Raw genomic sequence first — 23279 nt, 5'->3', positions numbered from 1 at the left:
CCAATGGAAATGCTGTAAACAGAGTCGGTTTAACCGCACTCGATGTTTTGGATCATTGTCCACGAAATCTCAAAGCACTCGAAACACGAGTAATTCTAACAGAAGCCGGTGTTTTGAGAGCAAATGACCTTTTCAACCCATCCACCAACCATCATCAACAGCATAAATGGGCAATATGAGGTTGGAAATGCGGTTCGAACCGATATAGACATGGATAACTTCAACCAATTTGACGTATAATACGTTCACTATGATAATTTCACTGACAATACATAGTTCTTGTGTTGATCAGCGGGTTTCCTCTATGGAACAAGTTCCACTATTCACCGCAGTGTTCATGGTTGCTACGTATCAGCAGTAGGTGGCTATGTATTTAGAGAAACGTTGCATAACAATTTGACTTGAATTATACAAATGATCAATGCACATTAGACATGGTTTGATTCCGGAGCCTAGCGAAACTCGTCTCCAATGTTACAAGAACTCGATCATTGACGGCATTCACGAATTTGCAAAACGCATGTCTCCATGAATCTTTTAGAACCAATGGCCCACAAACGCCCCAAAACCCGAAAGCAAAACCAACCACGATGCTAACATAGAATCCATTTCTTGTTAGCTTATCATCATCAGATTCTTGTTCGTCCACATCTTCATTTCCCCTGCTTGGATGGTCACCAGGGCATCCGTCCGGCAGCGGAACCCCACAAAGTGTTGGATTTCCGGTGTATGATGACACGTCGAAACTCTGTAACTGCGTGCTCTTTGGGATTCTTCCCGACAAGTTGTTGAAGGACAAATCCAAGACCCCAAGATTACTCAATTGTGAAAGGCTCGTAGGGATTCCACCAATGAGGTCATTTCTCGATAGATCAAGAAAATCCAACCGTCTCAGTCGGCCAATGTCTTCAGGTACCGGTCCGGTTAGGGTGTTTCTTGAAAGATTCAAAGCAATGAGAGCCAAAAGACTAGTGATCTCACCCGGGATTTCTCCGGTAAGCCGATTACTAGAAAGATCAAGACTGGTGACCAGACCCAAGGTCTTTTGGTACTCGGATTGCCTTCCTTTCCACTGCAGTAATGCTTTGAACACATATATGGCTCTGAAAGTTAGCCGGGTTCGTTCCAACCCGATCGCGTTGTACTTGATACTTGCATCTGGGCTCCGATTCTCTCTCATCACCATCCCGGAAATGTTGTTGAGGCACTTGGGTATGCTCCCGGAGATATCGTTAACTGAGAGGTCCAAAATTTGAATCTCTTTGATCTTACATAAACTTGTAGGAATGGTTCCATTGAAACGATTTGATGGTAAGCTAAGAACAAGTAACATCGACAAGCTTTCCCCTATCCATTCTGGTATCTTACCAGAAAGTTCATTTTCTCCGAGATCAAGAAGTCGCAATGATCTGCAGTTTCTTAAGGACGATGGCAGCTTTCCGGTCAAGCTATTGCCTCGCATGCTCAGCAGATCGACAACTTGGAGGGATCCTATCGAGTCAGGAACCGTTCCGGTAAAGCCATTGTTTTCGAGATTCAGAATAACCAGCCTATCAAAGTTGTTCCAGCAATTAGGAAGCTCTCCCGACAGCTTATTATTTGAAAGATCAAGGCGGTTTAAGATAGTCAGGTTACACAAGGAAGTAATTGGCCCGGAGAACATATTATCATTGAGCATTAGTGCAAGGGTGTCAACTGGAAAAAATGGCAAGTTACCGGAGAAGTTATTCGAGCTCATATCTATTAAAGGTTTGACACCGCCACTGAACCTCAAATCTGGAACCATGCCATGGATCTGGTTGGAGGAAAGATTTAGGTAGCGAAGACCTGGAATTAACGACGCCCAGAACCAACTGGGGACTGCATCATTGATTCCGGCGTTAGATATATCAAGCACAGAGAAGTTCTTTTGAGTTTGTAGCCATTCTGGGAAAGAATTCCCCAATTTGCACGATGACAACGAGATGACATCGAGCTGAAAATTTGGGGACCAGTTGGAACCAATTTTTATATCTAGCGAGTTATATGACAGGTCGAGATATTTTAAACGAGAGAGATCGCTGATGTGCATTTCGGAGATTGTACCTTGAAAGAAATTTGAAGATGCACCCAAAGACTCAAGCTTGGAGAGAGGTGCCAACCTTTCAGCTAGAGTTCCATTTAAGAGGTTTCTCTCCAAATATAACTCCTTCAATGAAGCAAAAGCCAAAAGATCAGGTAGCACTCCCTTGATACGGTTATCAGCCAAATCAAGGATTGAAAGTTTAGAGCTTTGCTCAAATTTATCTGGGAACGATCCATTCAACTGATTGTCTCCAAGGTACAGTTCCTTCAAAGCTGTGAATGTTGTAAAATCAGGCAAAGAACCACTTAGTTGATTCTCACTTAGATCCAGAACTTGCAACGACCTGTAGGCTGGGCCCGAGAGGTTGTCGAAAAAACTGGGAAGGTCTTGTTTCAGATTGTTCCCGGCCAGAAGAAGTGAACTTAAGTTGCCCAAGTTCCCAAAAGAGGTCGGGATACCACCTTCAAGGCCATTGCTGGTCAAGTCTAAGTTTCGGAGGTTTTTGAACGTAACCAAAGCTTCAGGAATGGTACCAAGTAACGCGTTATCAGATAGATTAATGTCTGTAAGGCTGCCACTGAAGTTGAATAACCAAGGGTAAATCGTGGAGGCTGGAAGATAGTTAGAATTGAGATCAAGAATCACAAAACCATCCGATAAGTTGGTGATGGGATCACGAAAAAATGAGTTACTAGTATTTGGAAGCAAGCAGTTTACAAGGTGCAGTTCTACAAGTGAGGGCAGTCTGATGGCATTATTTAGTAAGCCAAGTGACTCACTGAGGTCTATATAACTAAGATTTAGGTATTTGAGTGAGGAAAAACGAGTGAGCCAGTTTGTGTTCTTGATGAACACTGATGAAGATGCAAGATCAAGAGTTTGCAAGTCTGAAAGATTACCTAATTGATCGGGAACTTTGGGTGAACCAAACTCAATTTGAGCAAGTTTGAGATGCTGCAGTTTTGTGAGGGAACCAATGAAGTCAGGAATTCGGGTGAAGCTGTTTCCACTAAGGTCTAAATATCTCAAAGATCTTAACAGAAGCAACGAAGAGTCAATTTCACCGCTGAGACCAAGAATTTGGTCGAGTTCTTCGGACCAGATCCCAGAAAGATCGAGCCTAACGACTTCACCTGTTCCATTGTTGCAACCCACACCTCTCCAGTGGCAGCAATCACGACCATCCTGCCATGATCTGAGAAGGCTGTAATCATCCACGAGCGCTTGTTTGAATTGGAGGAGTGCTCTTTGATCCCGATCAAGACACCTGGTTTCGGCATTGTTTCTTCTGGGGATACCAGAAACAAAGTTGATGCTGCAGCAAATGAAAATAATTACAGATAAAGGGAGAGGGTGAGAAATCCTTGTATAAAGATGCATGAGTGATGAATTTGGTTTTAAGAAATGAAGGAGATTCAGGTATCGAATTCCCATACTTTCTTATCAGGTTACCATTGTATAAAGGTGCATGGGCTCCCAACCTTTATTTATATTATCATTTTCAAACGGTCAACTCCTAAGTTCATGGCCAATATTCCCTTACAATAAAATATAAATAAATAAACAATAATGACAACAAAAAGTTGACTCCGCAAATTCTGCTTCCAAAATGTCAAAAGCAGCCTCAAACCAAAAAATGAAAAAAAAAAGTCTTGTATTGCAAATTGCAAACCCTTTTTATTTGATTGGTCTACAAGATTTTCAAGTTTTATGACATCTCAAGCATTTACTTAAGAATTATTATTTTTCCTGATAACATACAAAAGGGCCGTTTATCAAACACTTATCCGGATAAGCGCTTACCAAGTCACATTACCTCACCGGATGAATATGGCAAGGACCAAAAATCTTACGCGGTAAGAGCGAGACAAGGACCATGAGTCTTACCCGGTAAGTGAGGGCGACAACTCTTACCACAGTAAGCGTTTACCGGATAAATTGTTGCATACAATGTCGTTTTGGTGGACTAAAATCTTACCCAGTAAGTAAATAATAGTGTTAAATTTTACCAATAAACACTTACTGGGTAAGTGTTTGGTAAGAGACCCCTAAGTCAAAGTTTAAAACTTTCAGTCAAAGGGTGAAAATCGAAGTTAACTAAAGGAACAAGGAGATGAGGTGGTGGTTTTAATGGTATGGGGAAAGAAATGGAGAGGTGGTTAGGTGTAGTAGGTCAGCAGAATTAAACATAGCAAAATTTATATGGCAAAACTAAATTGAGCATTCTTTTGCAAGAATTGCATATTGAATACATTCAAACAAAGAAAGGCAAAGTAAATAACTTGTACGTGGAACAGATAAAGCAGAAGTCTTCAACATCCTGAAGATCATGCCTATGACTAACTAAGAATAATAAAACAGACTTATCTAAAAGCAAAGGCCGATTAAGAGATTATTGACATTGTCAACTACCAAAGTGCCTACATTTAAACTTGTTCCAACTTCAAGACTTTGGTCATGCTATCTGCAAGCTATGTTGTTACTGCGGTCAGAATACAAAATATCGGTCAGGGCCGATATTCGATATATCGGTTATATCGGTCCAAAATAACGGTTAATATAATATTTCTTAGAATTTATATTTATATCTATATCTATATATATATATATATATATATATATATATGTATCCATCCATAAACATATCATATGCATTAATTAGAGTTTAGAAATATAGTTTCAAAATTAAAACATCACATCATCTAAAGTATTCAAAAACGAGCTAATCGCAAGCAATAGGTTCGGGATCCGAGTCAACATCATCTAATACGTTCACTTCTTCGTTTAGGTTAGCTTCTCAATCTTCCTCTTCTTCCCCTTCATCTCCAACATGATGATCATCATCACGATCTCTATAGCGCTCCCTTTTACTTTTTGTACTTGGTCCAACTTCTTCATTACCTCCCATTGCTTCTCGTACATCCGACCAAAGGAGGCCATCTCTTGCATCCACAAACTCTTGGAGCTCAATGTTGGTTGGAACCACCCAATCATCATTTTCTTCAACATCTCTCAAAAAATAGGATTTGAAGACTTGTTATTCTTAAGATATTTGTAACTTGGTAAGTAGACTAGAGGAGACCGAGAAGAGAGACCGAGAAAAGAAAGAAGCCAGACCGTGAAGTCGTGAACCCGTGAAGATGAAAAGAAAAGAAGCCAGACCGTGAAGTCATGAAGTCGTGAAGTCGTGAACTCGTGAAGATGAAAAGAAAAGAAGCAGATCGTGAGCGTGAAGATGAAAGAGACCGAGAAGGAGACGTTGAGCGTGAAGATGAAAAGAAAAGAAGTCAAACTTGATTTTTGAGACCTAATATATGTGACCAAATAAAGAGCCCAAAAACCAAGCTCATGAAATCAGAAAAGCCCAAATAATTGTCTTATAAAAAATCGGTATATCGGACCGATATATCTATCAAAATATCAATAAATATCGGCGATATTATCGGGACCGATATTTCACCAGCGATTTTTTCCCGAAGTCCGATCGCCGATACATTGACAATATATCGCGACTTTAACAGTATAGTCTGCAAGTTGGTCCTCTGTTCCACAGTATATCATATCAATATTGTAAGATTCTCAGAAAATGAAATTGATTTACTTCTCACATAAGAAAATCTTGAATCTTGGTAAATTTAAATAATAAATTCTAACACAATCAGATTGAGTACCTTCGATCAGCTTAAGAATATGTGGCATCCAGACACATCACAGAATGCAGCAGCCACTTACTTTGTAGTCAAGAGAGTTAGCACCTGTTGTTTCTTAGAAGCCCTAGCAACAGCTCCTCCACTTTGCATAAACACATACCCTACCTGTGTAGGCTACAAGTTCATCTTTACACTCTTCTATAGAAGATGTGGAGATTAGTTTCAGCTTTTTTATATCTAAAAACCCTCTTACAAATAGCTTATCAGACACACACTGTACATCAAATCGAGTCAAGTGGCTGTAATGTACATTAGGCTCCCCACCATTTGTTTGAATAAGCTTCCATCTGCTTGCTTTAGTTCTTCCTCTTTCGACAGCCTGCTGCTTCTAGGAACTATGGATTCTTCGCTTTGTTACAAGCTTCCTAGTCAAACCTCTCAAGTATTTTCTCGTCATACTTCTTCTAGCTAATGTGAATACCTTCTGAACTTTGACACACTTAAAACTTCCAAAAAATATCTCATTTTTCGAGCTCCTTCATACTTCATAGAACTCGTGAACCCTTGCTTCATAATCAAGTCATTATTAGTAAATATGAGGTCATCAACATGGTGGTGATTTTAGTTTCATACTGTCATCAAGCACTTTAGTGTAATTGTAACGTGAGCTCAGAGATGCAGAGTACACACTCACAAATATTGCCCCTATCATTGTAGATTGCCTTAAGACAGGGGTCAAGAAGGGGGTTGCACCCCCTTGCAGGGTCCCTACCGCTGAGTCCGCTTCAGAAGTTTCTGATTGTGAACGGTTATGACTCGGAGCTTCTGAGTTGCCTTGTAACTCAGAGCTTTTGAGTTTCCTTCTAACTTAGAGCTTCTGAGTTGCCTTCTAACTCAGAGCTTTTTGGGTTTCCTTCTAACTTAGAGCTTCTGAGTTGCCTCTGATCTGTTTCAACCTTATCCACAAGTAGTTGTAATTGTTGTGCAGTTATCTACTAACTGCCTAACTACCCCGTAGCCATCGATCTCTCATATAAATATATAAAACATTTAATCTGGGAGTGAGATTCTCGAGCTTCTTCTGCCTTAACAACGAGAGTGAGTCCTTGGATTATCCCAATACTAAAACATGAGCCCAGAATTTATCCCAGTGATAATAACCATGATACCCAGTTTCTTAAACAACATAACGACTTACAATTAATATCTTGCTCCTCCCTTTTTATGAAGAAAGTATGTTCATAGCGGCTCCTTTCGGAGCCCTCCTTGATAAAGTAGCTTTCTATCCTACTGAAGCATCCTCTAGGAGCCTGCTTCAAGTCGTACAATGCCTTTTTCAATTTGTAGACCATGTCCTCTTCACCCTATACTTGCCTTGTAGTTGTGCAACATATGCATCCTCGTTCAGCTCAAGAGAGCACTTTTGACATCTAATTGGTAGAGTTTCCAACCACTTATTGATGCCAAAACTATCACCATTGGAATGGCGTCCCATCTAGCAGCAAGAGAACTAGAAGATTCTTAACTTGAAATACCAAATCGGATTGTATGCAAAACATAATTAAAAAAACAAGTATATTAAAATTCTTAACTTGAAGATCCAAATCATATTATACCAACAAAAGAATAAATGAGAATGTAGATCAACAGAAGAAAAAGAATAGCGGAACAAAAGAAATACAGATGAACAGCAAGACAATTTTATGTCAACTAGCATGAAACAATGTATTAAGGTAATACAAGTTGCTAGAATGCTCATAATAGAACCATATATTTCATACCAATTGTACAATAGAAGTGCATGATATAGACTTGTATAATATTAAAAAATGAAAAAGGAAAGCGGATATCGAACATTAAATTTACAAGTTAGGGCCATGCTGCTGGATTAGGGGAAGAGCAATAGGCCAGCAAGGAAGCACAAAAGGGAAGAACATAGGGCTCAAAAGACTCATAATCTTGGCATCTCGAAGAAAACACGGCAACTGCAGAAGCTTATTTCCCATGTTGTATTCCACAATTCGACACGAGGAGCGACACCAAAAGAAAAGAATATCCTGATTAAGTGGATGGGGCGAGAGCATACCCATGCAATCCTTGTTGATGGTCTGTACCGTGGATTTCATTTCATCCAAATGAACTTTGTGCAACAACAACCACTCACCACCATTGCCATAATCCTTCAGTTCCCACACTCGGTAATTTGTATCATCCCAAGAAAAATTGGCATATCTTAGTCGACCAGAAGACTCCCCTAAGCAATGTTTGAAAGCCCATACTGGCTTTCTTATCTCATGTGGAAGCTCAATGGTTCTACATTCACCATTATAAGGATCATATGTGAAAATACCACAATTTGAAAGTGTATCCCAATGAAGCAATCCATCGCAAACTACAGCACTAGGGCACCGATAATTCCATCCATAAAACAATTCATGGTCCAAGGTAGAACTTGACATAAAATACTCTTCAGTCCACCTCCCTGACACTGAACAAAATATTTCCAGTTTCAATGTACCTGATAATTGCCTAGGGGACTCACAGTTAACTACATCAATTCGAACCACCTTAAAACTCGTTTTGCTTCCCATTTCAGATTCACCTCCTCCTTCGTGATCATCATCACATGAATATCGGGGATTACATATAAACCCAACATAAACTGTTTTAACGTTGCTAGGAGGTGGAGGCAATGCAACCCATTGCTTAGTTAAGGGATTACAAACAAAGTAAACAATCGGACGACGCAGAGCCGCACAGCATAAAACTAACCCGTTGTTTGAAGCCAAGTATTGTAAAGTCTCTTGCTTTTGTTGTTCAGAACAGGCAAGGAAAGATAAAGAAAACCCAGGAGATTCGAAAATGGGGAATCCAAATGCAATATCGATGCCCATTAGGGAAGGACGTATCATGTTATGGAAGGTAGGTTTCGATTGATAATAAAGAGCAAATGAATTGTCGACTTGATGATGATTCACATAACATCGAACGAAATACGAACTGGAAATCAAAGAACGAAATCGTCTTGAGACGCACTTACAGATATTGGCTGGCTTTAGAGGAAGACGTATTAGGGTTTCGATTAACAGCTCGTCAGTGAGCTTATCAAAAACTGATGATGAAACTGATTCCATAAATTTTTGTTTTCTAAGTGAAGAACCGCCGAACACCACGTCCGACTCCGTCATTCTACCACCACCTGAACCGCCGTCTCCGACGATTTTCCTTACCGACTGTGAAATTAAACTAATAAATAACCTGAGAAAACCACCACGATGATTATTACCTTCTAGGGGGATATTTAAGAACTCTCTCCAGGAAACTTTGATTAATCAACCAAAATTTCGAATTGGAATTTGATTGAAGAAAGGGCGAATTCGCTTGGAGTCGGGGGATTCTTCGGTTGAGTTTCATGTTTTAACGAGGATTGCTTTTAAAAACAATTTATTTATTTATTTTCGTGTGGCATCGGTAATAAAGTATTTTTTTAGTATTCCGATAAATAACTTATACCGGTATCAAACCGATAATAAAAGGTTTTTGAAAAAATTAAACTCTTCTGACTTATAATAAGTTAATAAGTTATTTTGTAGAAAAACATAAGTTGTTTTAAATAAACAATCTCAAACACCCTCTTATACGAAAAATATGTTTTGTTGTAGATTAAATTAACCGGATAGAGAATGTAGGAGAACTCGTATTAATAGGAGTATATGTCAGGCCTCAACCCCTTTATGTACCCAAGATTATATCTTGGCTACATAGGAGTTACTTCGGTTATTAACTCAGACATAAGGTTCCTTATAATGGTGTTAAATATGACACTCAATACTCATAAATTATGAGTTACAACACTCTCCTTTGGTTGTCCTAATTTACACCTCACACTGTCACTTCTATGTCTTGTATCTTATGACATTCGCCTCATCAAAACCTTCCCATAGAAAACCCTTTGGGATGAAACTATGGTCAAAGGAAAAAATACGATATGGATGTCTTCAGCTCTTCATCTGGCTAGGAATATGTGCCTCATCGAAATCTTGTCAAGAAAACCTAGTGGGAAAAAATTTGGTCAAAGGACAAAAGAGTACACAAAGTCAGTAGTAGAGAGGGAATAACCATACATGGTGTGCCTTCATTAAAACCTTGTTAGATAAAACCCATTGAAAAAACTCTAACCGAAGGACAAAAAGAGTGCACAATGGTTAGAAGTATGTTACTAGATACTCCCCCTGAATTTGATAATACTTAACGAGAATAGGATCAATTTTGTGTCTCGCTAAAAAACTTTGACAAGGTAAACCGAATGGGAAAAACCCTTTGAACTAAAGAAAAAAAGGAGTACACTAGCATTCAATGGGATGTTCTCCCTCACATGTACACCAGTATGATGTTAAGTATACTTGAAGATTCAAACAACATGGTGTTTAAGCATTCATCAGAATGCAATCTTCACTTGCACACAACAACATGCATGATATATGTCATTTAGGTAGCTCAGAGAACTTCCTAAGTCCAATTGCTTTGACATGTTTTTGGAATGAATACTTTGGCAGTGATTTGGTGAACAAGTATGCATGATTCTTTTCTGATCCAATATGTTGTACTTCAATCTTTTGAAGTGCTTGTTGTTCATGTGTAAAAAACAACTTTGGCGAGATGTGTTTAGTGGTATCCCCTTTGATGTAACCATGTTTTGCTTGATCAAGAACGGCGGTGTTATCCTCATAAATGACAAATTGGTTCATTTGGATCATTGATCTAAATCACACGTACTTCGGATGTGGCCAATTATTGCTCAAAGCCATACACATTCTCTAGTCGCCTCGTATAGTGAGAGTAGCTCAGAGTGGTTCGTCGAAGTAGCAACTAGAGTCTGTTTGCGAGACCTCCAAGATATTGTCGTGTTTCCAATGGTAAAGACATAACCCAATTGAAAACGTCCCCTATGCAGTTCTGATAAGTAACCTTCATTTGCGGTATCCTCATTCGATGACGCGTAGAGATAGAACAAATTCATATCCGTAGTACCCTTAAGGTAACGAAAAATATCTTTGATGCCATTCCAATGGCAGCGTGTTGGCGCGTTTCTATGTTGAGCAAGACAATTTACAGCAAATGAGATGTTCGGTCTAGTACATTGGGCCAAGTACAACAATGCGCCTATTGCAACCAAATATCAACACTCAGGGCTCAATATCTCTTCATCGTCTTCTTTTGGAAGGAATAGTTCCTTCTTGATATCTAGAGAAAGGACGATCATGGGAGTAGATGACGATTTTGTGTCATGATGACTAAACCATCTTAACACTTTTTGTTGTTAGACCCCATAACTCTCATATGTAAAAGTAATCAAAAAATGTACTAAGTATGGAAGTTTGGAGACCCGATGGAAATCCAGAAGAAGGAGCTGAAAAGATTCTAAGTGCTGAAGACAAACCAGATATACCTTGAAGATCTAGAGAGGCTATGAAGAACTGAAGTACTTATCATGATAATCATCCACTTATGAAGAGTTCATCAGGTAGATGAACTTAGCCTTTCCATAAACCCTCTGGTTTTACAACAGCTGAAGAATCTCTATGTGTCAAACATAGTTCGATCAGATCTACTCTAGCAAGCAGATACATGAAGAATCTTTGTACATGCTACCTGAAGACAGTTGTACCTGACTCATCGCCAGCATGAATTCTGTTATTCTAGGTAGTTAGAGATAACCTCCATATTACTAGATAGATAAGTTCTCCTTGTTTATCTCATAGATATCTTATCCTAGATTGTTATTGTTAGTCCACAATACGATCAATCTTTAAATATCTTCATATAATCCATGACAAACTTCATATGAACATTCAAGAACATATAAGAAGTGTAGAGAGAATTAGTCAACAAGTCAAACCCTTCTATATTTACTCTCAATGTACGTATTACACAATTAAGCTTTTCTCACCAAATTCACTACAAGACAAAGCTTTATATAGGGTCAAACATTGAACCCTCCTAGTCAAAGTCAACATGACTTACAAAGTCAAACACGCTAACATTATAATTATAGACAATTATAGACTTTCAAGACGAATACAATTTAACACTAAAATTCAGTCCTAACATTATCCCCCTTTGTATTCAGGCTTGAAAGAATTTGTTAGGATCAAATTGATCCTAATTATTTTAAAAAGTTTTATTAAGCAATCGGGGCTAAGGATGGAAGACCTGAAGATATTGTTGAGCTTAAAACATCTATCCTCTAGTTGGAACCAGAGCCCTCTGGCCTCAAAGGCACATCCATTCATCACCCACATACATGCACTTAACCAAATTTTCATATTTCTTTGCAACGCCTTTGCAACCAGAGCCCTCTGGTCTCAAAGGCTCCATCTTTTCATATCATTTTACATATACTTCACCATTCTTTCATACCTTTTTCTCATCATCTTTACAACCAGAGCCTCTGGTTCTAAAGACCAGAGCCCTTTGGTCTCAAAGACCCACTCATTTTCATATCCATTCTCATACTTAGCCATATTTCATATCACCTTTCATCATCTTTCACAACCAGAGCCTCTGGTTGTACAGACCAGAGCCCTATTGGTTCTAGGGGGAGTTTTAAACTCAAAACTCAACCCCATGCACCATTTGAGGGGGAGATTTTCATTCCATAAATATGCATTTTCCATCCCAGAGCCTCTGGTTCCACTATCCAGAGCCTCTGGACACCAAAGATGCTATATAAAAGATGAATAAATCATATGTATTCAACCAGAGACCTCTGGTCCTACATAATGGGTTGTCCTTGCTTAACTAGAGCCTCTGGTTTGTATAACCAAGGCTCATTATTCATACAACCCAACATTCCATCGATGAACTTGTTCATCATTCTCAAGCAAAGACCTCTGGTTCCCCACCCAAAAAGTCATGACCAACCAGAGCGCCTCTGGTTCCATGACAAAATAATTTCCATCCAAAAACCCATCTTAATTGAATTTTTTTAAAGATTATACAAAATTGCAACTTTTGTGACTAAAAACTATACAACATGGGTTTTTAGAAGATCAAAACTTCGTAATTAGTATTTATCTTACAATTAGATGGAATTTTTAAATACAATTTTTTTTGGATCGATATTTCAAGAGATATTATTTGGAATAATTATTTAATTACTCCAAATAATCCAAACGTCATCTTACACAAAAGTCTGCCACATTTACTGGTTGTTCCCCATAAACCTCTTCACATTATCCACCCTCCCCATAACGACACGTGTTCTCCCACATTAATGGCACAGTACCGTCAAGACGGCCTACGATCCCCACCAAATCACCTTTTTGATAAACGTCTCCCACAATCATGATTACCATTTTAATATTATTTTTTTCAAATGCCTGTAACCCTCTTCCACCTATAAATACTCATCTTGCCCAAACCACTTCTTCTTTACGCTTCTTAAACCTGCAAAAAGCTTAAGACGAACTAAACGCACAACCTGCAACCTCAAACAACAATGGCATCTTCCGCCTCACACGAATCAAACAACAATGATAGCCATGTGCAATCAACCGGCGCTGACAGCCGTGCACTGGTGTTCCTCCCCATAAAGCCAAACGACCACGCGGTCGACCTTCGAACCAACCTGTTTGAAGATAGGTTTGCTATCATGATAGAGTTTTTCCAGAACTGTGTTCTCCAACCGGCGTTGACTTTAACAGACAATGGCATACCTCTCAAGTACGTCCAACAATACTAGTAGACCTGTGAGTTTATCCCCGACAGCCGTGGAATCATGGGGGATATCGACGCCCCAAACGACATGGTCTGCTCCGTTAAGATCTCACGAGCAAAGGTCTCAAGAGTCCTGTGCATTCTCACACGCTAAGAACTTGGCATTGACCACTACGGCGAGCCACCCACGAGCTCTGACATCCTCTGCTTCATCCGAATGCTAGGTTACAATCGTCACCAACGCAATGCCTCTGATTTCAAGAGGCAATTCTTGCCTCCAATATAGAATATGTTCTTTTCCATATTGAACAGAGCTCTGACCTGCAAACTGGGATCGATGGATCAGGGCAACATCAATATAATGACTATCATGTACGGCCTCTTCTTCAACCTACCATTGGACTACGCTTTTCTCATCTACAACGAGATTCATGCAGCAGTAATCAAGAAGTGCAAGCTCAAGGCCGCAAGAAAGCCATTGGCATCCGTGCTCTTCCCACGGTTCCTCGATCTCTTCATCAAAGATGCAATGAGGAGACACGATCTACCGGCCAACGAACCATTCACTCCATAATTCATAATAAATGGTCATCGACCAACGATCTCCAAGGAAGGATACACCACAGAGAGGACAGTCTCTCGAGCCATGCTCAACATCATACCAGAGACGTCATAGATAAGGCAGAAGTATGAACACTCTCTACTGTCCCGTGAACCAAGGGCAGCTACCCCATAGCACATAGAACCGTCCCCTAACAACAACGAAGGAGCACAGAAGTCGTCTTCATCTGATGATGAAGATGATGATGATGATGACACTCCTCGTGCATCCCCTGGCCCTTCACATACAATACCCATCCCCACTACCAAAAGGGCAACCACCACCACTACCCCTGGCGATCAAGGCCGAAGGGGTATTGAACATGGACGACCCAGTCCAATCCCTCACCCAGCCAGCCATCCAGAGGCCATTCTTCGGGCCTCTGGAGATGATGAAGCCGAGGAACCCCTTCCAACAGAGGGACGATGAAGAAATAAGAGCCAATTCGCCTCATGGCTTGCCACTATCCTTCACACACCCAGAAGCATGTGTTGCTTCTGCATTGCTGATCCACAAGATTGTTTAGAGCGATCTCCCATTCGTGCATAAAACACCCTTTCGATACTTGATCTAGCGAAGGGGAAACACACTTACTTCTCTTACCCGGCCTCTAAAGCCGAGGAAGAAGAAGAAGTTGTTGCAACATCAAGAGATAGCTTCTCACTAGAGGGTTATCAAGGACATGATGGAAGTCCTTCACGACCTATATTTTCACAAGGCAATGAAGGCGCCTCTGGAGCTGAGGCTCAACCTGCAGCATCCGTTGTTGCAGGGGTTACCAATGTGGCTGATCTGGTCAGAAAGGCTGAGTTCCAAGCCTTTGTAGACTCGATCTAGCGGTCATTGGAAGACCTAAAACTCATCATACAAGGGATTGTCGAAAACCTTCCATCCATCGACCTCAACCCCCTTCGATAGTCCCTTGCAACCCTCAAAACCCAAACCCGGGACAATACAACCTGTTTCCAAATGCTACAACAAACAGTCACCCAACACCATAACACCTCCTCTGCCTTAGCCACCCAAAGAAACCAACTCATCATGAACTTCATCCCCACCCTCACGGCCCAGGCAACTGCGACCGATGAGACCTTAGCCTCAATCACCGCCCAAATAAACAACACCATCTCCTAAACCCTTAACACCCTTCCAGCCACCATTATATCCTAAATCCCTCAACCAACCCCAACCCCAACTTCATCAATCGATGAAAACTTAGCCTCCCTCTCATCCCAAAAGACCATCCAAAACACCTTCACCTCCCTCCCAGCTACTATAATAGCCCACATACCACAACAACCTACTCCTCCACCCTCCCTCTGTAGCTCCATCCTTCGATGAAGCTTTTACTTCCTTCACTACAAAGGTGAGGAAACTCATAGCCAACCTCCCCATTCCTCCATCCACATCCACCTCCACCTTCGTGCCCCCACTTGCTTCATCATCGAGCACGGAGTTTGCCACCAGAGCCGATCTTAGGGCTCTGTCAAAGGCACTTATCTCATCATTCAATGAGATAAGTGTGAAGTTTGCTGCCAGGTCGGTTGAGCCTACAAATGCGTTGAAGAGTCTCTTACAACAGCAAGATCGAACGAACTCTCTTTTTTGCTCCATGGAACCACGACGCAACAGGGATCGAGTGCGCACATTAGCCGATCACATCCGGCTATGGAATAAAAACAGAAGCAGAGCCTCTTGCTCATCAAGCCGCCCCCTCAAAAAGCGAAGACATGAGGATCCAGAACCCTTGATCATGGTCTAGGTCCTCATAAGGGGGAGAATCAAGCCACCACTTCACAACGGATGGAACCCGCTGCACCACCACCTCACCTCAAACGCAAAACCAACCCTCTCCCAGAACCCAAGCGAGGGAACCAGAGGCTCAGCCCTCTGAAGATGTACAAAATGTACATGTTCCCTTCGTCACTGCCCAAGAACCCATCGACTTGAGTTCATCGACCGATGAAGAGCCATCCACACCACCAACAACCAACCTACCCTTCACCCCATCACCAACTCCAAATGTACCATTAACTCCTCACCAACACCACGCACCACAGAAACCTTTACCTCTCTACCAATACAACCTCAACCCACAACCACCCAACCTTCATCACCACAACAACCTCCAATCCAAACTCAAACCGATGAACCAGAGACCACCCAAACACAACCTCTTGAACCAGAAATCACCCCACCTGAGCCCAATGAACCAAAACCAACCCAAACCGTTCCATCACCGACCCATTCTCAACCATTAGCCCAAACAAAACCCACAGCCCAACAAACCCAAGTGCAAACGAATGTTCCTTCTTTGTTGAGGCACTCTCCTCAAGGGGTCGTCGATGAAATCATCGCAAACATGGAGTCACTCAGGAGACGTCCAGAAGTGCTGCCGAGGGAGCCAGTCATGATGGAGAACATCCATCAATATCTGTACCATGATTGCGATGAAGGCTAACTCTCAATCCTTCAATCCTTTCACCAAAATCCATGAACCTCCTACACCATAGGTTTGTTAGACAGACCACCCAACCACCTCGAGCTGTCTTCTCAAACGATGGAATAAGGTTGGTCATGGACATCAAAATGAGGACCTTCACCAACCGAGCCATCAAGTACATCGAGTACACAGTGGAGCGAACCCATGGTCAGGTCAGCGTCTTTAGTGACAATGACTTGATCAATCTCAATCCCTATGACTTGATCGAGCTATACGCATACACGACTCAGTGACAGGATTAGGCCATACAATTTAGGATGGCGAACAAAGTGATCGTGCAGACGATGGAGACCTTGGTGAAGCATCAAGCCAAGAGTGACTTCGAGATTGCTCTTCGGCTTGGCATAGACAGACTATCCTGCACACCACCTGATGAAGACTTCCCTGTCCTGGAGGAGAAGAGGTCTGCCTCTGTCTTTACTCAACCAGAACTGGGTCTGGTATATAAAAATGAGTTTGGAACGAAGAAATTTTTTAGGTTGACTGAGGCCTTTAAGTATTCAAATGAAACACTTAAATGGTTTCAGAAAGCCATCAGAGACAGATTGGGCAGATCTTATATGCCAATTGACGATGGACAGAGACTAATACATGAGATATCTATAGTCATCGATTACAGAGGACTACTCATGCGCTTTTGGGAAATATCACAGGGGAGACCCTGAATGTAGTCTTATGTTTTTCTCTTGTCTTGTAATTTCCATTTCATCAATGTATGAATTCATCATTTGTTCTAATGAAAAATTTGGCAAAAGATGTTTTTCTTTAGAATAGCCTTTGTTCTTCGTTTATACTTTGAATGTTCTTAGAATAGTTGATGTTTGTTCTTTCATTACTTAGGGGGAGATTGTTAGACCCCATAAGTATTATGTATGAAGTAATAAAGAAAAACAAGTGATGAAGAGCCAGAAGGCCAATGGAAGACTTAAGGAAAAATGACTAAGTCTGAAGAACAACCAGAGGGTCGATGAACTGACCATAGATGCGATAGAAATTGCATCTCCATAACCCCTCTGGGCACTAACACTTGAAGTTTTCTTCACCAGTTCAACCAGAGGCAAGCAATGAAGATATGAAGATAAGGTTGAACTCATATCCCATGGAAGACAACTGGACATGACCAATCAACAGCTGGATTCTACAAAGTTTATCTTGTTTTAATGTTTATCCTTGTTTTAGATAATCTTTATCAGTTAGTAGAAGATTAGCTAAATAGTCTCACTAGATAGTTATCTTCTTATTAACTTTCTAGTATAAATAGGTGGTTAGGCCTATTGTAATTTTTGATACTTTATGTTTTTCTCAATTACTGGAATAAAGTGAAATCTTTGGCACTCAAGTTTATCCTTTGAATGTTCATATATTGTTCTTGAGTGTTCATCATTTTATTCATTCAAACACTATAATTTGGTTATTCTTAACTTAATTATTAGTGTTATTGAGAGATATGGGATCAACAATCAACACTATAATTTGGTTATTCTTAACTTANTAACTTAATTATTAGTGTTATTGAGAGATATGGGATCAACAATCAACACTATAATTTGGTTATTCTTAACTTAATTATTAGTGTTATTGAGAGATCTAAGATCAACAATTGGTAGCAGAGCCAAATCGATTAACTTCTATCGATTCGATCTTTTTGCAGTAACTGCTTCCTGTTCGACTGCAGTTTGGACCCAAAAATTCATCAATTCATCATATGATTAAATGTTTTAATCAAATTCCTTTTAAGGGATTTGTTCTTAGATGAATACGAACCTATTTTGATCATAAAAAACTTTTGGTTTATTTGATGGAGTTTCTTGGAGTCAGTCGAATTTTTGAACCTTGATTTTGTCAGAACTACGCGTAGGCGTTAAGCAGGAGTTCATGGTACTCACAGCCTAAGGCAATTGGCGTTCTATTTTCCAAACGTATAATTATAATTATCGCCCATATCTTGAGTATTCATTCATCGTCTCTTTTTGTGGATTTGGATCTATAAAATCCTAAAGATTTACTTGCCTGTAATCACCAATCTTATATGAATATGACAATATTCCTTCATGTTTTGCCCTTAGAAGCATTAACTGCAATACTGTCAATTTTATTTGAATTGACCTGCTGTTTCTTGAAGCCATAAAGCTTAATGTTTATTCTTTTCTCCAGTTCACAATTCCAATGGTGTTTGCTTTGGTTATTCAAGTTATCTCCAATTGGATCAAGCTCTAAAGCTGAATTCCTACTCAACTTGCGGTTCAATGACAGATTCTTTGTCATAAGACTGGTTGCACTGTTTTGTCAAGAAATTCACACATTTATCTATCCCTTAGTTGGATGAATTTGCTACTTTTGGGGTTGAGTGGCTATTCTGTGCTTGAAAGTATGTGCTGGGTTGTAGGCAGATTAAAGCTGTATTCTATGCAATCAGTGGTGTTCCATTCACATTGAATCTGATTTGGTGTAAGAGTTGAAAATGAAGAACAAAGAGCTACATTCAGGGGGGAGCTTGAAAATTCCATCCATACCAAGCACACTAAAGCTTTACACAAGAAAGTAGAGGGGAGAAGACCTGAAGACTTCATGAAGATACTTGCTTCAAAAAACTTTGGGGGAGATTGTTAGGATCAAATTGATCCTAATTATTCTAAAACGTTTTATTAAGCAATCGGGGCTAAGGATAGAAGACCTGAAGATGTTGCTGAGCTTAAAACATCTATCCTCTTGTTGGTCTAACCTCTGGTTGGGCTATCCTCTGGTTGGTCTAACCTCTGGTTGGTCTATCCTCTGGTTGGTCTATCCTCTGGTTGGTCTATCCTCTTGTTGGTCTATTCTCTGGACGATTATCTTCAGAATCTTGAAGGATGATGCTGATCCCATTTTCGATAATGAATATTTCCTTGTTTATAGGATTTAGTTACCTTATTTATAGGATTCAGTTATCATGTAAATATTGCCTATATAAGAAGTGATACAGGCATAGAATAGAAGTGAGATGAATTATCAACACTTTGTAACACACAGATTCGAACACATCACATGAGAGTCGATTAGGGCTTTTGAGAGATTGTATTTTCCATTCAATAAAGAAAGCGGCAGCCAATTTCTATTCATCTTCTTCTACAAATCTCTCATTTTATATTCCTGTTAAATTGTTCTACTGTTAGATCTGGGTTTAATAGAATTTGCATACTTTGAATCTCTTTTGAACTTTGACGCTTTAAGCTCTTTATGACTTCTTGAAATCTTCAAAACAATCTTCTAACATTCTCTACTTTATGATCTTCTGACAATCTTCTGTTGAGAAAATCTTTCAACATTCTCCCCCTCGAATGTAAAACAAAAATGATCTTCTCATTTGACAATGACGAACAACATCAGCAACAATCTTTAGAAATGAACTTCAAGATATGATCTGCAAAGAGTCTTCTTCGGATAACAAATCTCTAACATTCTTCCCATAAACGAATTTCTTCAGATGAAAATTCACAAAAATTCTTTCCAAAAATAATATTCTCTTTCACTAAGAAATCTCTATCAGTAAACTCTTGTAAAGATAATCTTCACATTTTGTTTCTCTCTCAAACAATGTAGCACAAGAATAATCTTCAGTAATAATTTTCAGACACATTCCTTTGAGTCTTTTGTCGTTTCCCAAATACTCCCCTTCGATCTTTATATCATACTCCCTTTATATAATTCAGATTCGATTATTTCATTCATTATTTCATACTCCCCCTTATGATGAAATGAGAATCATTAGCATTATACATCAGAATGAATGAAATTTTCAGCAAGAGCCGTCAATTCATAAAATAGTAAGAAGATCTTTTCAAATTCACTTGTATAATCTTTGCAGATTAAGAGGATGGGAAAATAACGACCAATTTCAACTTATGAAATTGTTTGCAATCTTATAAAAGATTGGCTATGAATATAACAGATATATTCAGTACAACGGATGTACTTCATATATGAGACTTTTTGAGGTTCATCTCACCAGGACTTCCATTCGATCATTGATATCTTATAAAAAGTATATCTATGAATGTTTCAGCAAAATAACATATAAATTGCAAAATTTGTGTAGTGTAGAAAGATAAAGCAACATATGCTTCTGTTTAGGCTCAAAAAGATAAACCGTGTGGACTACACAAATTCATCAGAGTCAATTCGTGATCAAAATGACTTGAAGGGGGGGGGACATATATCCTTCTTTTTCAATATCAAGAATCTCTAAATGAGAATCTGATAGATTGTGAGCTGCATGCCCCAATTGTTATTGAAACACTTATCTGTTAAGAGATAAATGAGTAGCTGGTGGGGTTGTGACAAGAATTGGCGTGGGCTTTGCCTATTTCAATAATAGTCTCGAAAAAATTGAGAACTAATAAATTTCGTGGTATGCCCGGAATTTAGAGGTTTAGAACAAGATTCTTGTAATATTTTAATCCTAACACAACTCTCATTAATTCTTTTGGCTCACAACAACTACCCCTCTCTTTTTCATTTTAAGCTCAGCACACAAACCCTTTTTGAATTTAAGCTCACTCAGATATGGTTGTCCTTATGGGTAGATTTGTCGGTTCTGACATTCCATTGAGGTATTTCAGTTAAGCACTCAGTCACTCCTAAAATATCAGTATGCTCAAATTGATCACAAATAATTGATCAAAAATATTATTACAATAAAGCACAATGAACAGATAAAATTGATCAAGATATGTAGCTTTGAAGCACAATCAATCAAGGAATGACATACAAAATCAGATTATTCAGAATATGTAAAAATGAATGAAGATCTATAAGTACAAGTTTACAAATTCTGATATTCAAAGAATAACGAATGTGTATCAATCAAAGTAAAAATATATCAGAAAAACAACTTTGATTACAAACGAGTGTATTATCACCGAAAATGATTTTTATATAAGAGACGTGATAATAACAGTTTCAAGAATAGCTGCAACAGGTATTGGAATTATGTTCGATGAGAAATTACGCAAGTAAAATCTCAATGTACTCGTTTCAGAAAAACAATTCCATTTTTGAAAACATTTATTAAAATTTCTAGAGACTCCCCCTAGAAAATATATTTGAGTAATATTTTAGTTCAGCTCAAAATAACAAAAAAATGGAAACATTTTAGCACGGGTCCTGAACTGATGTATTCAGAAATCATATTGTTTCAACACGGATCCTGAACTGATTTATTCAGAAGTCTTGTTTTGACAGTTTACAAACTCCCCGTGTATGTGTGCATTATAATCATGATTTTCTTATGAGTGCAGTAATGACACACCTGTAAAATCAAATCAAACGGATTTTGGTACCCAAACGAACTTGGGTCTTTCTTTGTTAGTATCAGGTTGTGGGATATTATAACTTCCAAACCATCTATTCTTATTAGATGTTTTCTTTTTAGCACTTTTAACAGGTTGATCATATACGCAATAAGATCGATACCAGTTATATCATACCTGTTATAATTCTTCCAACTCTTCTGATATCTATTGTTCCATACCAACTGTTGTACCGTTTCCTGTTGACAAAGTTAGTTGTTTTGCATGTGGAGCACATGATCCTTTTCTTGCTAAGATTTATCAGATCATTAGTGGTTCTCATAGTGTAAGAAAGAACATGGTTAGTAACAACAGAGTTACGAGACTAAACAGATTCAAATTTATTAACCCAAATATTTTTAACTTTAGAATGATAATTGGGTAATCCAATGACATACCCTTGATAGTAATGATTTGAAGAATGAGAATAGTTCTTAGAAACAGTTGATTTAGGGTTGCTCGAATAACTGTTAGATTTAGAACAGTCATAAAAGCTTCTTTTACACTGTGAAGGAGAATCAGTTGAGCTTTGAGCACTTGAAAAGTCTTTTACTTTCTTTAAAAGATGGTCTCTTTCATCAGCAACTAAATCATACTTCTCTTTAAGTTTAGTTCTCATTTTCAGTTCAGTTTCAAGTTCTGTCTTAAGATCAGAAAATTTCTTTGTAGTATCCAGAAGCTTACTTTCTAACTCCTTCTTCAGCTTCTCAAACATCTTCTTTTCTTTAACAAATTCATGTCTCTCTTCATCTGAGCTGCTCTTTTTCATTCTCAGAAGCAATGTCGAGCCATTTCTTCTTTTCTGTAAGCTCTTTGGCAATAGCTGCATATTTCTTAGCAGTATTTCTCTTTTCAAGAGAAAACAACTTCTTTTCTTCACCCAAAGCTTTCGGCTTTTGAGCAATGCAGTCAGACATTTCAAGGTTCTTGCTTAGACATTCTTCTCTGATCCTTTTTTTCTCTTTATCAACTTTGGCACGTTCCAAAATAATAAACTGTTCAAAATCAGAAATTTGATTTAACAGCATTTTAGCGTTCAATTCCAATGAGTTGATCTTATTCTAAAAATATATTCTTTTAGTACCAAACCGTTTCTCTAGTTCAATAATCCTTTTCTTCTCTTTCTCAATTTCTTTCATTTCAGCATTCAAAAACTTCTCAGCTTCTAAGACTTTATCCCTTTCCTGATCCAGTAATTTTCTTAAATCAAACAATTCACTCTCAGCTTGACAAATTTTCTCAGTTAATTTCTTAACTTTTTTATGATTGTTTCCGTGAGAGTTCCTTTCGACATTCAGTTCATTTTGAACATATTGAAGTTTGTTAAACAAATCTTTGTTTGATTTAATCCAAACTTTTAATTCTTCAACTGAATCTACCTTTGCGGAATGTAATTTTACAGTTAGTTCTTCAA

At 38.9% G+C, this 23279-nt stretch overlaps 2 protein-coding genes across 2 annotated transcripts; both read right to left on the bottom strand.

The window, feature by feature from the left end:
* Nucleotides 1-418: 418 nt before the first annotated feature.
* Nucleotides 419-3445, bottom strand: LOC112503441 (receptor-like protein EIX2). Its single transcript, XM_025107481.1, has one exon. It carries the CDS (start codon nt 3443-3445, stop codon nt 419-421), a length of 3027 nt encoding a protein of 1008 aa, XP_024963249.1.
* A 3927-nt stretch (nt 3446-7372) lies between these two features.
* LOC112503442 (putative F-box protein At3g23970) lies at nt 7373-9097 on the bottom strand. Its single transcript, XM_025107482.1, has one exon. It carries the CDS (start codon nt 8901-8903, stop codon nt 7578-7580), a length of 1326 nt encoding a protein of 441 aa, XP_024963250.1. The 5' UTR covers nt 8904-9097; the 3' UTR covers nt 7373-7577.
* Between the last annotated feature and the right edge of the window lie 14182 nt (nt 9098-23279).

This window comes from Cynara cardunculus, unplaced genomic scaffold, assembly GCF_001531365.2.
Source record: "Cynara cardunculus var. scolymus isolate 2C unplaced genomic scaffold, CcrdV1 Un_Scaffold_3008, whole genome shotgun sequence".
NCBI lineage: Eukaryota > Viridiplantae > Streptophyta > Magnoliopsida > Asterales > Asteraceae > Cynara > Cynara cardunculus.
Note: the sequence above shows the minus strand (reverse complement) of the source record. Positions and strands in the feature narration are given on the sequence as shown.

What these genes read in the sequence shown, in the direction of transcription:
- LOC112503441 (XM_025107481.1), bottom strand. Translation starts at nt 3,445, where the DNA reads ATGCATCTTTATACAAGGATTTCTCACCCTCTCCCTTTATCTGTAATT.
- LOC112503442 (XM_025107482.1), bottom strand. Translation starts at nt 8,903, where the DNA reads ATGACGGAGTCGGACGTGGTGTTCGGCGGTTCTTCACTTAGAAAACAA.